Source organism: Onychostoma macrolepis, chromosome 03, assembly GCF_012432095.1.
Source record: "Onychostoma macrolepis isolate SWU-2019 chromosome 03, ASM1243209v1, whole genome shotgun sequence".
NCBI lineage: Eukaryota > Metazoa > Chordata > Actinopteri > Cypriniformes > Cyprinidae > Onychostoma > Onychostoma macrolepis.
In genome coordinates, this window is record NC_081157.1 from 8572691 (window position 1) to 8588987 (window position 16297).

Sequence of the window (16297 nt, forward strand, 5' to 3'; positions counted from 1 at the left end):
AACTGCACGTGTGTGAGTGTGTGTGTGTGCGCGTTTTTGTGAAAAGTCAGGACATAGATTTGTATAATGACAAAGGTATGACATAGGTATTACAAGGTGACATCTCAGGACATTGACCCATGTCCCCACTTTTCAAAACGCTTATAAATCATACAGAGTGGAGTGTATTGAAAATCTGAAATAGCAGAAAGTTTCCTGTAAGGGGTAGGTTTAGGTGTAGGGTTGGTGTAGGGCAATAGCACATACAGTAAGTACACTATAAAAACCATTACGCCTATGGGATGTCCCCACTTTTCACAAAAACGAACGTGTGTGTGTGTGTGTGATATTTGTGGAAACAATATTGTTAAAAAAAATACTGGCTTTAATAATACATTTTTTGTAGTTTTTAGAGAACCAGTTAATTACATGAACAGTTTTTTTCCATGTAGGCTATATATATATAATATTGTTTTGGTAAATTTTGTTGTTGTTATTAATTAAATTAATATTGGTTTGTATTTCATATACATTTCCATTTGGTATCCAGACTCGGGCCAGTACCGGCTAATTGTATAATCTATGCTGGCGTGATTGTGGCCCGATGCCGGCAGTGTCGGCTCAGTTTCGGCAACCGGACTCGGACCAGCGTACTCGGGCCGATTCTAGCGCGTCATTCACTCCCGTAATTCACAAGAGTCCGGTAACCGCATCCGGGCCGAGCTATTTCTTCCGGCTTGCCGGATTTGGGCCGTTATCGGGCCGGATCATTTGGGCTACCTGGGATACCACCAGCATCCCATGCTGGTCACCAGCGTACCACCAGCATCCCACCAGCATCCCTTAAAGGGCTTTCAGTTGTTGTGCTAGTGGCGTCGGTTTTCTTTGACCTGGTGACTCTAACTATTTTGGCTGTTGCTACCTCGATCAGGTTCCAAAACGCCATCAGATGTTCGTATGAGGGGAATCAAAAATACAGTATTACAACTGAAATCACTTATCTTGTCATACGTGCTCAAGAATATGTGTAACGGTCTCCCTATGAACACCCTAGAGGCGAACTACAAGATAATTAGAGGGAGGGACCCACCGACCAAACTTGCATTTAAACAAACAAATCAAACACCAAATTTGAAAGATCAGGAAAAATATATTTACATAAACAAAACCCATCCAAAGAAATCAAAATAGCAAACAAAAGGAAAAATACACCCTACCACAATACTAGCTCTGACTTTTAGGAATGCAGTTGAAAGAAAAAGAAAACCTTATATGACCATTGTCATGTAGTTTGTAGAGTGATCCCTATGAGGTATTGCTTAGAGTCAATTGTCCCGTGCAGTGATGAAATGTCCCGTAAATGAAGTAATCCAAAGAAGTAGTTAATCCAAAAGAACCCCAACCGCCGAACAATGAAGTGAGGCCTTGAATACCGCTGTCCTCTGGATATTGATTGAGCTTAAAACCACAGTTTCTCAATCTGACCTCCTGTGCCTTGGGTGAACCATGAGAGAAAAAACATACTCACTTCTTCTCCCCTCTTACCTGGCTAAATACTGAGGAGCAGGCTACCTAGCTCCCCTAGAGCACGGGAGTAGAATGACATACAAAAAAAACATGATAACCAAACTCTGGGTGGTTACACATGATTAAGACGACAGAGAAAATAATTACTTGGACAATTAATAAATCAGTAAACAGTTATGAGTAGATGTTGATATTACAACTATCTTACCTGGTGTAAAATCTGATGTCTTCGGGCGACGAAGCAAACTGTTTAAGTCCAAAAGAGTGATGAAGATTAAATGTTTGGAGCTGCTCTCTCAGTGTTTCGATTTCTCTCAACGCACCTTCATACTGCTCCCGGTCCACACATACAGTACGGCTGGCCCCGTAGTCGTGGTCCACGATCATCGGGACCATGACAGGATGCTCGATATCCTCCACAGGCCCCGCCGAGTAAGGTTCCGGACTTGGCGGTCGAGATCGGCGTTCCCAAACACCGGCTTGTGACCATAGTGTAGTTATTCCACTCGAAGAATGATGGAACAGAGCCTGCTGCTAAAACCCATCTACCCTTAGCAGTAGTGTGGATTTCATTATCTTGAAAATGTCGGCTGCACTTTGGTGTGGGGGGTCACCGAAAATCCCACCCTCCTTATTTTGTGCAGCCACCGTGCACGAAGGCTAGTGTTCTTGGGGAAGTGGTGGAAGCTCAAATGGCTGTTATACAGACCTGAAGCCGAACAAAGTGGCACACAGCAGTGATTCGTAGATTCAGCCTCAGTTCTCTGAAGCTTAAATGAGTCACGCACATTATATTTATTTTTTCGTACTGCAACATTCATCTTGTTTATTCAAGGTAACAGATGCGGATGAAGACAGGAAGTAAACCGGAAACTGATATCCCGACTTCTGACGATAGCGGAAGTTCATCGCTACGCTTGTGCACAGAGCCTATTGCACATACAGGTGCATCTCAATAAATTAGAATGTTGTGGAAAAGTTCATTTATTTCAGTAATTCAACTCAAATTGTGAAACTCGTGTATTAAATAAATTCAATGCACACAGACTGAAGTAGTTTAAGTCTTTGGTTCTTTTAATTGTGATGATTTTGGCTCACATTTAACAAAAACCTCAACAAATTAGAATATGGTGACATGCCAATCAGCTAATCAACTCAAAACACCTGCAAAGGTTTCCTGAGCTTTCAAAATGGTCTCTCAGTTTGGTTCACTAGGCTACACAATCATGGGGAAGACTGCTGATCTGACAGTTGTCCAGGAGACAATCATTGACACCCTTCACAAGGAGGGTAAGCTACAAACATTCATTGCCAAAGAAGCTGGCTGTTCACAGAGTGCTGTATCCAAGCATGTTAACAGAAGGTTGAGTGGAAGGAAAAAGTGTGGAAGAAAAAGATGTAAAACCAATCGAGAGAACCGCAGCCTTATGAGGATTGTCAAGCAAAATCGATTCAAGAATTTGGGTGAACTTCACAAGGAATGAACTGAGGCTGGGGTCAAGGCATCAAGAGCCACCACACACAGACGTGTCAAGGAACTTGGCTACAGTTGTCGTATTCCTCTTGTTAAGCCACTCCTGAACCACAGACAACGTCAGAGGCGTCTTACCTGGACTAAGGAGAAGAAGAACTGGACTGCTGCCCAGTGGTCCAAAGTCCTCTTTTCAGATGAGAGCAAGTTTTGTATTTCATTTGGAAACCAAGGTCCTAGAGTCTGGAGGAAGGGTGGAGAAGCTCATAGCCCAAGTTGCTTGAAGTCCAATGTTAAGTTTCCACAGTCTGTGATGATTTGGGGTGCAATGTCATCTGGTGTTGGTCCATTGTGTTTTTTGAAAACCAAAGTCACTGCACCCATTTACCAAGAAATTTTGAAGCACTTCATGCTTGCTTCTGCTGACCAGCTTTTTGAAGATGCTGATTTCATTTTCCAGCAGGATTTGGCACCTGCCCACACTGCCAAAAGCACCAAAAGTTGGTTAAATGACCATGGTGTTGGTGCGCTTGACTGGCCAGCAAACTCACCAGACCTGAACCCCATAGAGAATCTATGGGGTATTGTCAAGAGAAAAATGAGAAACAACAGACCAAAAAATGCAGATGAGCTGAAGGCCACTGTCAAAGAAACCTGGGCTTCCATACCACCTCAGCAGTGCCACAAACTGATCACCTCCATGCCACGCTGAATTGAGGCAGTAATTAAAGCAAAAGGAGCCCCTACCAAGTATTGAGTACATATACAGTAAATGAACATACTTTCCAGAAGGCCAACAATTCACTAAAAATGTTTTTTTTTATTGGTCTTATGAAGTATTCTAATTTGTTGAGATTAAATGAATTGGTGGGTTTTTGTTAAATGTGAGCCAAAATCATCACATTTAAAAGAACCAAAGGTTTAAATTACTTGAATTTATTTAATACACGAGTTTCACAATTTGAGTTGAACTACTGAAATAAATGAACTTTTCCACGACATTCTAATTTATTGAGATGCACCTGTATTGCTGTAAACTTGGGATTTCACATTTTCATTCTCTTAAACTCATTCTGTCCTCACTTTCTCTCTTTCTGCAACATGTGAATGCATGTGTTCATGTGTTAGATTAGTTTGTCTTAGGTTTATATAAATAAAGTCTTATTTATATTGAAAAGAGAAGTATCTTGTGTTTTGTGCTTACAAGTTAATATCTTAAACTGTCGATCTTGTTACTGTGCTTATTAATAGTGTTTTCACTATATTTTGGATTTCAATATCCAGTGCAGAGTTGATGTTATACGGCTCGTTAAATGAATCGCTGACCCGACTCAGTGATCAGCCGTGAAACAGTGAATCTGTTCAAATTACCTGTAAAATCATAAATTATTCCCTTTGAGCTAAATTGACTTATTTCCCTTATATTACATATTACCCTACATTATGAAAAATAATAGAGCACTACATTGGTGTACAAATTCCAGTGCTTTATCAATACGTTTCTGCATTGGGCTAATGCATATACCATGGCTGTTTGGGTGTTTACCACCGAGCTATGGGCTAAGTAATGTTGATGGGTGTTCCGTTTCCAACATGCACTGCACGCAGTAGACCATTGGGCCATTGGGCCAGTCACAACAGATTACTGTCATGCAAAGGAGGGATTTGGAAAAATGAATTGTTAAACAAATAATATAAAAATAAATGCATATTATAAGTGTTTTTGACCTTACATGAATTTCAGCCTGTCGTTGGGGACTCCCAAAACCAAAATGTGAACCTTTCATAACCCATAATATGGGCACTTTAAAAATCATCAATATAAATTAATGTCCCTGTTACACTAGGCTTAAGCCTAGTCCCAGACTGAAGTGTAAGTCTGAACTGTTTTAACTGAGAGAAGCTTGCACTGACTGATCTTAAAATATATCAGTGCCTCGGTTTTGCCTCAAGATGCACACCAGTAATGTTTTTTCTAAGGCACGTTAATAAAAAATACAGAATTTACCAAATAATTAGTTTTACTCTCAAACACAGTATGTTTGATTGAATATAAAATATACGAAAGAAACTCCACATTCTCCCATATTAATGCGTGCAATCATAATTAAATTTCCGTGCAACTGGCAATAAGGGGTGAATTCCGGCAGTTGTGTGCAAATGTTGTGTGCAGTGGAAAGGCGGCTTGAGGGGGTACCCGGTAGATGTTGCGTTGCATTCAAAACTCATGGAAGTCCCTAGAGAATTGCAATAGTAAGTTTTAAGAAACAAATTACAATCAAGTAGTGAACATAATAACCGTCACGAATCCGGTTCGTGGTCTTCCGTCCACTCGCCATCGGAGGTCACCCTTCCATCATATTGACTCTCGCACCACACAGACTGTTTCACGTCACACTGGACTACATTTCCCATCATCCATTGCACTGATCACACAGTTGTCACCAATCACACACTCACCTGAGAGCTATTACACACTCTATTTAACTCTATTTTAGATCCTGTTCAGATCGCCGAGTATTGTCTAGCGTTTATCACTCTCCTAGTGTTAGCTACTTTACCAAGCCATTCCGTGTTTATGTTCTGTTTAGTCTCTAGTATTGTTCTGCATTTATCACTCACCAAGAGATAGCTGCTTTACGGAGCCTAGTTTCTAGTTCTAGTTTAGTCGGACTACCCCTCGTGTCAAGCCCTCTGGATGTTTTTTGCAGATCGAAGACCCACGCTTTTCCTAGGAATACTCTTGTGTCTTGCCCGTGCCATACTTGTTTGCTGTTGTTCGACCCTGCCTGTGTTATGACCATGTTAAGGAATAAAAGCTTGCACTTGGATCCGCTCAACTCCTGTCTCATTGACACCGTTACAATAACTAACAAGTGAAGTTGAACTGTCAGTGGAGGACCTTTATATTAGCTTCTCTATGAGCAAATACAGAATATATATGGGTGTCATATTTCATTTGTTTATCTCTGAACTCATGGGCTTTGTCATGTAAATAACTGAATACTGAAACTGATTTCTGTCAAGTAGTACTGTATAGCTTGCTAATTATAGCCTGTGACTGGGATTATTTAGTTTAGACTAATACATCATTTTTCAATCTTCTCTTTTGGTGTCCAGGAAGCGATGGAAGGAAAGTCAGCACAGGTATGTGCCTTTAAAAGATCTTCTAGTAGTCTTTAGTAACTAATAAAGGGGCAATTTTTCAAATTAAATTACACAAAGTGATTACATCATACAAATTAATTCAAGAAGAAGAATGAGAGAACAATTAATTCTTAGAGCCAGTGTGATTTTGTTTTGTGATAAATCCTTCAACAAAATCTGAACTATTGGTGCTAGATTACTACTCATGGCTATTAGGCCAGCTACATTTACATAGGCTACAGTAAAGAAGCTGATACAGATTGTGAAGATAGTAGAAGGTCTTGAACACTTACCATTCGGATTTACTAATATGCATTAATTAATGCTCAACTAGTGTACAAATAAAATCTAATTAGAGTAGTGACAGAAGTTTCACATTGTTATATTGGCAAGATTTTAATATTTTCTAATTTGTACCTTTACACTTTCAACAGTTACTTTTGAACACATTTAGAAAAATATGCTATAATGTCCATGCTATTCAAACAAGTGGTAATATTTTACAATAAGTTGTCATTTGTTAACATTAATGTATTAACTAATATGAACTAACAATGAGCAATACATTTGCTGCAGTATTTATCAATATTTGTTAGATAACGATTCCCCTGAATCAGAAGTCTCTAGCTGCTCCGGTTTACACCCAGACTATAAACCCAAGAAGAGTTCATCATCATGCAGTGGCATAGATTTTTTGAGCCCTGACAAAGGTGCGTCAAGTCTGTCTAGTGAAGATGAACTTGAAGATTCAAATGCAAGTCCAAGTGAAGATGATTAGCAAAGAGGCGAGTGCACCATTAATAAAAAAACTTTGTCAAAAACACGCAACAAAAAAAAGGTATACAAAAGAAACAAAAGGTAAATCAACTGTGACCATAAAAACTTGTACAAAAAGGGATGATCTGAAACAAGCATGGGACACAAAACATTACTGTCTCTTCTGTAGCAAAGCACAGTCAAAGATATCAAGGCATTTGGAAAGTAAACAAAATGATATTAAAGATGTGGCATATACCTTTAGCTTCCTGTTAGGTTCCAAAGAAAGAAATTCAGGCACGTGATCAGCTAGAGACAAAAAAGCAGGAAAATCCGACCACGCCCCAATTACTTATTATTAAAAACAGATATTTTAGCCCATTAAAAGATATATCTTATATTGTACTAATACATACTATTGTCCTGAAAAAAAAAATAAAAAGCAGCATTTAATAATCATGAAAACAATATAATACATTATAATAAATTATTAATTGAATTGCTATTATTATTAAAGTACCTGCCAAAAGTTTGGAAACATTACAATGAATGATTTTGAAATAAACATCTTCTGCTCATCAAGGCTGAATCTATTTGATCAAAATAAAGTAAAAAAAACAACAGCAATATTGTAAAATATCATTACAAAAAAAAAAAAAAAAGGTTTCAATTTTAATGTAATGTTATTCCTGTGATGCAAAGCAGAATTTTCTTCATCATTACTCCAGTTTTCAGTGTCATGATCTTTTAGAAATCATTACAATTTATTTGACTCTCAAGAAACATTTCTGATTATTATCAATGTTTAAAACAATTTTACTGCTTCATATTTTGTGTGGAAATGGTGATACACTTTATTTTTCAGGATTGTTTGATAAATAGAAGTTTAATGAACAGCATTTATTTGCATTTATGAAATATACTAATTAAATTTGTTATTGTATTTATTAAATAGAAATCATATTAAAGCTGCAGTCTGTAACTTTTGGCGCTCTAGCGGTAAATAACAGAACTGCGTGCGTGTTGCAGAAGAAAATTGTAATCGGAGTTACTTCTCTCTGTTTATGTCTTTGACCAATCACGCAGGTACCGGGCTACTCTGCAGCGGTACCTACCCGAACCAGTCTAAAATAGTCTGAATATAAACATTTATTATAGGTGTACCGTAGTGATTCAGGATAAGCCAAAAACACTGTTTGGAAAATGGATTCATGGTGTACTCGCTTATTATATAAATTCTGTAAATTTTGAACACAAAAAAAGTTACAGACTGCAGCTTTAAATGTCTTCACTCACTTTTTATCACTTTCATGCATGATGAATAAAATGATTAATTTCTCTCTCTTATTTAAATCTTACACAAATGTTTGAGCGGTATCATTGTTTCCACAAAAATTTTAAGCAGCGAAACATAACATTGATAGTAATGAGAAATGTTTGTTGAGCAGCAAATCAGCATATTAGAATGATTTCTGAAGGATTATGTGACTAAAACTTCTCTTTGTAAACAACAGATTTATAAATGTTTCTAATGACGAATGTTGTGTTCCCAAATGCAAATTAAAGCGGCTCAAACCAAGCGCAGCGCAGATAGCATTAACAGTGAATCGAAACTAAAACCAGTACAGTAACAGCAGACATGTAGCGCATCAGACTACAGCCTATTATAGAATTACATCGCAACCATTGCGAATTTTATGACAGCACTAGCAATCTCAAATTCTCAATTCAGTTCAGTTTTCATTTCAGCTCAATTCAGTTTTCACGCTGCATGACTATCTGGGGTAGCATTCAGTTGCTGCTGTGCACGATGGATCGGTGACAGGAGGTTACACACCGCATGACTAGCAGTCTCAAATTCTCACCGTCCATTCATAAAAAGTCACCAGGTCGAGTAACACGTTTCAGCACTGAATCTACTCGAGTTTGGCGCTTTGAATCATTTGAACACTTGTTAACTGTCCAGCAGATGGCGCCGTGAAAAAAAACAAGAAAAAAAAAAAACTTTGGGTCGTCCCTCAGAGCTCAGAAAATGCGACAATCCATATTTATATGGAAAAATCACATCCCTGGAAATTTTTCTGGAACATTTGAGAAATAAAGGAGACTTCAAACACAATGCAGACATTTTGGAAAAAGGCACAGTGGAATTAGCCCTCAAATGACGCTTCTTTTAAGGATTACTTACCTTGCCCTTGCTGCTTTGGGATGTTCCGAAAAAATGACCTTTGGAGACATCAGTTGTCGTGCAAAATAAAAATCACGTGTAAAAGATCATGATGATGAAAAACAAAATACACGAGGGAGAGTGCAGAGTCGTGCAGCATGCCTGCTCCTGATTGCAGCAAACTCCAATGGATGTCAGAGGATCATAAACACCATGCGACAAGATGAGTAATTTCACATCAGGAGCGATTCTTTGATTTGCAAATATGGGGAATTGCTGTATGCAAAACTTGGTCGTGGGAAATCAAGGCACCAATAAATTGCACAAAAAATGAGTGAGCTTGGTCGATTCATGTTATGCCTAGATCACACCGCATGATTTTCAAAGTCATTGGATCATCATTGTAACCAGTTGACTAGGTGCACAAGATGGCGTCTATCAACTTCCGGGATATGAGTGTGCGCATAAGTACTCCCGTTCTAAGCTTTTCCGCACTGCTAGCTAACGTTAGTAAGTAAGAATAAATGGATTCAGGATTAAAGAAAGGTGACTGGCCTTCAAATGGGTGAAAAAGTCTGCTTTACATTGTTGTGTACCCTTTTGTAGTAATTCGTCACGCTATAACTCAGAGACAAGTTTTCACTCGTTTCCCGTAGATACTGTGGTACGGGCTTAGTGGCTAATCAAGATACGTAGGGACAGCTTCGGCCCTACGAAAATCACTCGTGTGTGTAGCAGGCATTTCAGCCGGGAGACTTCGTAGTGACTGCTAGGGGGTTGAGGAGATTTAAAAAAGGAGCTATACCGGTTCTCTTTTCTTGGAATGAGTACGCTCTAACGACACCAAGACCTAATGTTTGGGAGCATAAGCCGAGGGCAAAGAGCCTTACCCCGGACTTGACTGCAAACTCCGAGTCCGAGATGGAAACAGCGGCCCCTGATCATCATTACTGTGTGACTCCAACGATAATGATGAGAGTGATGGCCAACGAGAATGAAACCTTGCATCGAAAGATTAGGTATCTTCAACACCAACTGGAAAGTGTTACAGCTGCAACATTTACACCAATTACACCAGATTGGGTTAAAAGGCTTTTTTGGAATAGCATTACACCAACCTGTTAATCAATCTGCTGAGGAAGCTATTTAAAAAAAAATAAAACGAAACCTCATTACATTCTTAGATTTGCATCATACAAACATTTCCAGGCCTTTTGGAATCTAATGGAGCCTGTAGTCAACACCAAGATGGTGCGGATCACCAACACCAAGGCTGCTGTAGCATATTTGCTTTATGAGATTAACATAATTAATCATAACGGGTTATCAATTATATATCCATATTCAGGAATTAGCTGTAGTATTAATAGTACAATAAAATGATTAGTTCGTCCGCAGTACGGACCCTTCTATTGACTCTAAGGAAAATTATTTCTCTGGCCACGACAAATAATTTCCTTACTGAAACATTGCTCCCCGAGCATGGAACAAGACCGGACGTTAAAGTGACTTCGTTCTGAGAGCAGCAGACACAGACAACCAAGTGTGAATACTTATGGATGTTTATTAAACTACACTATAGGGGAACATGCAACATCGAACTAGACACAGACATACACACATTAAACATGGATGCCAACGCAAGGAAGGCATGGAGAGAGAGAGAGAGAGAGAGAGAGAGAGAGAGGGAGCGCTTGCGCGCAAGAGAGAGTATGGCAGGATTTTAACATCAGCTGACTACAACCTGTTACGAACCATCAGATAATCACACCACCTTAATTAAAAGGGGTCGAAGCCTAGAAGCGCATCTAGATAGTTAACAAGCGGTTACTTGCATGGGTTTTGTGGGTGCTGAGTAAAGCATCCTGGTGCATGTATAATGCGTAGATTCCTGGTGGATTCCTTTAGGAGTGAAAGCTTCATCAAGCTTCAGTCATGGGTGATTAGTCCGAAGTGAATTGACAAAGTTACTGATCTTAAAACTGCCAGAAGATCGGACTCCCCCCGGAAGGGGAGCCGTGAGGTTTCCAAGGTGATAAGTGTGTCTCCGGGGCACCGAAAGTTAAGAGAGAGAGTAACCTTTTGGTGTGGGAGAAGTTTTATCTGTTTTCCCTGTAACACCCATTTTGGTTAGTTTGACCAATAACAAGGCTCATAGTTTCAGCGGGAAATTGTTTCTTTGTCCCACTTGACACCTCATTTGTGTAACATCTGCTTATGATCCTTGATGGTCGTTGGGACTTTATGGCTTAGGGGACCCTTTTAGCCTTTTGACTTTTGCATATAAATTACTGACCTGGCCTCAGCGTTTACATTTATATGGGTACTAAATTGCAGATGGTCTTTATCACTATCAAAAGGATGCAAAAGGATCGACTAAGTGTCCTTATCAAGCTTCAAAAACATTCCACAGAAGGGGGGGGGGTGACCCCCCGGACCAGACTAGTCTGTCTCCATGATTTCAAATACACATCACACACACACACACACACCTAAAGACATTTTCTCTATTTAGGCCATAATTAAGCAGTTATAAATGTATCTGGTATATGCATGTGTTGTTTGTATGTTTCCTTATTATATTAGCCTAGTTACCACTCGTTATTCGTATTAGTAAGCTCTAAACACTCATATTTAGAGGTATGAAGGTATCTCTGGTTTAATACCTTTCAGATGTCTCTTTCTTGATATCAAAATGATCTGCTCTTTATTCCTCACACAATGATGTACACTATGTGATCATGAAATGCATCACACTATTCTTACTGTACTGTGGGGAAAATTACACCAGTCTCCAGATCAGTCGTAAAACATGCAAACGAGGTGTCAAGTGGGACAAAGAACATTTTCCGCTGAAACTATGAGCCTTGTTATTGGTCAAACTAACCAAAATGGGTGTTACAGGGAAACAGATAAAACTTCTCCCACACCAAAAGCCAATGCTTCTCTTAACTGTCGGTGCCCCGGAGACACACTTATCACCTTGGAAACCTCACGGCTCCCCTTCCGGGGGAGTCCGATCTTCTGGAAGTTTTAAACTCAGTAACTTTGTCAACTCACTTCGGACTAATCACCCATGACTGGAATGACAAAGCTTTCACTCCTAAAGGAATTCATCAGGAATCTACGCACCAGGATGCTTTACTCAGCACCCACAAAACCCATGCAAGTAACCGCTTGTTAACTATCTAGATGCGCTTCTAGGCTTCGACCCCTTTTAATTAAGGTGATGTGATTATCTGATGGTTCGTAACAGGTTGTAGTCAGCTGATGTTAAAATCCTGCCATACGCTCTCTTGCGCGAGCTCCTTCTCTCTCTCTCTCTCTCTCTCTATCTCTCTCTCCATGCCTTCCTTGCGTTGGCATCCATGTTTAATGTGTGTATGTCTGTGTCTAGTTCTATGTTACATGTTCCCCTGTAGTGTAGTTTAATAAACATCCATATGTATTCACACTTGGTTGTCTGTGTCTGCTGCTCTCAGAACGAAGTCACTTTAACGTCCGGTCTTGCTACATGCTCGAGAGCAATGTTTCAGTAAGGAAATTATTTGTCGTGACCAGAGGAATAATTTTCCTTAGAGTCAATAGAAGGGTCCGTACTGCGGACGAACTAATCCTTTTATTGTACTATTAATACTACAGCTAATTCCTGAAGATGGATATATAAATGATAACCCGTTATGATTAATTATGTTCATCTCATAAAGCAAATATGCTACAGTTTGGTGGAGAAATTTAGAGCAACGTTTTAAACCTAGTTCTGTGAGCAGACTCAGTAACAATTGTGTGTTTCTTATGTGTGTTTATTCAAACTATCCAACGGCGTCTTTTTGTGAATGAATGTAGGCTACACGCCCACTTTCCGTGCCTTAACAGTTCTCGAGTTTCTCGCTGAGAAACCAGCCGCTGTTAATGACTTAAGTTAACTGCAGTTTATAAATTTGACCCTATAAAACGACGAAACCTTTTATAGTGTGTCTTAATGCTATTTTAACCGCCCTAAATCGAGCGAAGAAACCCTCTTTTAGCGCGAAGAAGATAGCGAGCGATGTTCCTCGCTTATCTTAAAATTAAGGCCTTATATTATATGTAGCTAGATTGATGCCATCGGTGTTCGATGCCATACAACTAGACTATTATTCCCGTGGGTTTAACCATTAGCGTAGCTAACTAATGCGTGCCCCCTCGCCCGATCACGGAGCAACATTAATCTTACTGCAGGTCAGTGTCAGATTAATGATAACCGGGAGTCTTAAATTCTTGATCAAGTAATTGTTGCAACAACCGCATAAGTCCCATATATCTGGCGAAGAAATCCCAGATCGGCAGCGCGTATAAATATATATAAATATTTTTTATATTAAAGTTATGATTTTGGGTGAAGAATCCCCATTTTCAGTTTTGAACAGCATAAGTCCCATATATCTGGCGAAGAAATCCCAGATCGGCAGCGCGTATAAATATATATAAATATTTTTTATATTAAAGTTACGATTTTGGGTGAAGAATCCCCATTTTCAGTTTTGAACAGCATAAGTCCCATATATCTGGCGAAGAAATCCCAGATCGGCAGCGCGTATAAATATATATAAATATTTTTATTGTTTACATTAAAGTTATGATCTTGGGCGAATAATCCCCATTTTCAGTTTTGAACGGCATAAGTCCCATATCCGACTAGTAAATGTCAGATCGGCAGCGCATAGAGTTTTAGATTAAATCTATTTGATATTGGGTAAAGAAAATCCCCACTTTCGGGTTTCGTTGTAAACCGCGTAAGTCTCTCCTAAACAGATAAAATCTCTTCAGGACAGCGGCTTAAATTTCAGCTGTGTGATAAAAAAAATATCACTACAATATTTCATCTGTTTATTGTCGCGTATCATTGCATTCATATTAATCCACTGATGTGACGCAATTGGTCGATTTAATGGTGTAATGCTTTGCCATTGTCTGTGAAGTGAACGCGCTGTGTAAGTTATGAATGAAGTGTGAACGACAGGTCGACTGGATGAGCGCGAGATTCCCATGCATGTTTACATCTGGCTCACGTGCTTCGCGCACACCGGTTGTTAAGCGTGCATCGGTTTCTTAGCAACGTCTGACCCCGGAAGGCGATAGCGAGCCCTTTCCGGTTCAAACTAAAGACAGCGCATCGTCACAGACTAATGTAAACAGACCATTGCATGTAGCGAAGCTACCGCGCTAACGGCCCTACATGGATAGAAGCTAAAGCTTATCTCAGCTGTTAGCTGTTAGCATCCGACAGACACTTAGAGACAGTGTGTGTAAAGTGTAACAGTACCCCTACCTCTACAGTTTCTTTCTGTTCCACCTTCTGTTGGGCTATCAATTACTTTGGTCTCCCCACATGCTTTGGTTGATGTGTGTATTTTATTTTACCGTGTCATTTGCAGAAATTATTTATTTATTTTATTTGGGTTTGTTTTATTTAATCTACTCCAGTCTGTAGTTAAGTCTAGCTACACCTATTAAGCAGAATCGAATTTACTTAGATTTTAAATCTATTTAAAACAATTTTCCATTTACTTTCCTACGCAATTAGGACATTTTAACTTTGTTTCCAATTTTTAATTTTATTTTGTTACCCTTTTCCTCTCCTTCTTCTATAGGCATAGGTAATGCTAGCCACTGTGGTGCACAATGAGCCTTCAAATCTATTAGTGGCCCACCGTCACACGTCTGATTCCCTTGCTCATTGGCATCAAGCTGCTTCATCCTAGACGCTTAATCTTTCTGTTGTCCCCTCTCAATGTTCCCTGTTAGGTTGCATGCCCCCTGGTGCTTGGCAGTAAGCTGACAAGTTATCCATGGGGAATTCTCGGGGACTGGACTCGTCTGCCTGACCTACCCGACGTGTACTGGGGGGGGGCGCCTCGGATACCTCTGGCCCTGTACTCCGAGTGGCAACACGCAGCACGACATCAGCAATGGGGTACCTCAAGTGTTGTATCAACCATACTGACTGACACATAAGGGCAATTTTGGTTAAATACCCTGTGAAGTTACACGGTGGTCCACCCTTTTGAGAGGAGCGAACTCATCCATAGTTCGAGGCCCAAAAGCGGTCCGTGTAACTTGGGACCCACAGGCGAAACCCAATTTTGGCTGTGCCAGCTAGTCGTTGAGCCTCCCTCACTTGAGTGATGCAACATTGTGCCAAAAGGCATTGCTGTTTGAGTGGTTGCCACCGGGTGCCATGGGTGCGAGTGATCAGGAGCCCCTGCAGTTGCGTGCTCGGGAGAGTCAAGGGAGACGGCCCAACCACTGGGGCTCACCCGAGTGACCTCAGCTCATCACCAAGCCTAACAACACCTAAGATATAGCCATTCACTCAATATGAAACGTGAAGAGGACTAGAGAGCCTCTCTGCTTTAGCGTGCTTGGTCTGTCCAGCTATCTCTCCCATCACCTCCCTAGGCAGTACAAGAGCCCCGCTCCGCAGTCCTTGTCACAGCCCCTAGAGGTGGTAGTAAGCCCTTGATTTCCCACTATTCCTTTCTAAATTTGAACTTTGATTTGTTTTATTAATTTTGGTTCTGTTTGTTTTGGTTGTTTTTTTTTTGTGTGCCCGGAGACCGAACCTGTTTGAACCATCAGAAAATACTTGGTAATAACATTGATAAACCAAATAGCCTAAGTCATTAAATGACCCCCTAGGTTATCACCCATCAACAGTGTTACCCGTAGTTTTCGGTGCTCACTCACACCAATTATCCACTCCTTCCTTATCAGCCATGATATGTAAGCGTTTAGTTTGCGTCACTAACTGATCACACCAGTTAATCATGCAACACATAGCCCAAATATTTTAGCTCACTAAATCTGTGCGGACTTGCATTGGTGTTTTGTGTTTTTCCCTCTCCACCTGTGTTCCACCTGTGTCCAGATCATCCGGCTTAGCTAAGCACTGCAACAGACGCCCTCCGGTCCGGGACCACTCCTGATCTACAGCACCTGAGCGAAACAGCTGGATGACAACCTGAACTGGCAGACAGACCATGATCAAACCAGGGCTACAGCCACAGAGAGCCAGCCAGGATCATCGGTGCCCTTGCCTACAACCGCATCATCCAGTTAAAGCCAGCGAAAGATGCTTCAACCACAAGGAGGCCGGAGGACCGGGAGCGCAGAACCGCCAGACCAGCTGGACCAGCAAATGACAGCGGATGAAGAGGACAAGGAGCTACAAGAGGAAGTAGAAAGTTTCAGGATGCCTCTACAAAACC

General features: G+C 40.3%; 1 protein-coding gene across 1 annotated transcript; it reads right to left on the reverse strand.

Moving 5' to 3' along the window:
- Window positions 1–131: 131 nt before the first annotated feature.
- Window positions 132–16071, reverse strand: LOC131534297 (uncharacterized). Its single transcript, XM_058767114.1, has 4 exons — window positions 15889–16071; window positions 1830–2040; window positions 1715–1752; window positions 132–1473 (listed from the first exon to the last, which is right to left on the reverse strand). Exons 1-4 carry the CDS (start codon window positions 16069–16071, stop codon window positions 1285–1287), a joined length of 621 nt encoding a protein of 206 aa, XP_058623097.1. The 3' UTR covers window positions 132–1284.
- Between the last annotated feature and the right edge of the window lie 226 nt (window positions 16072–16297).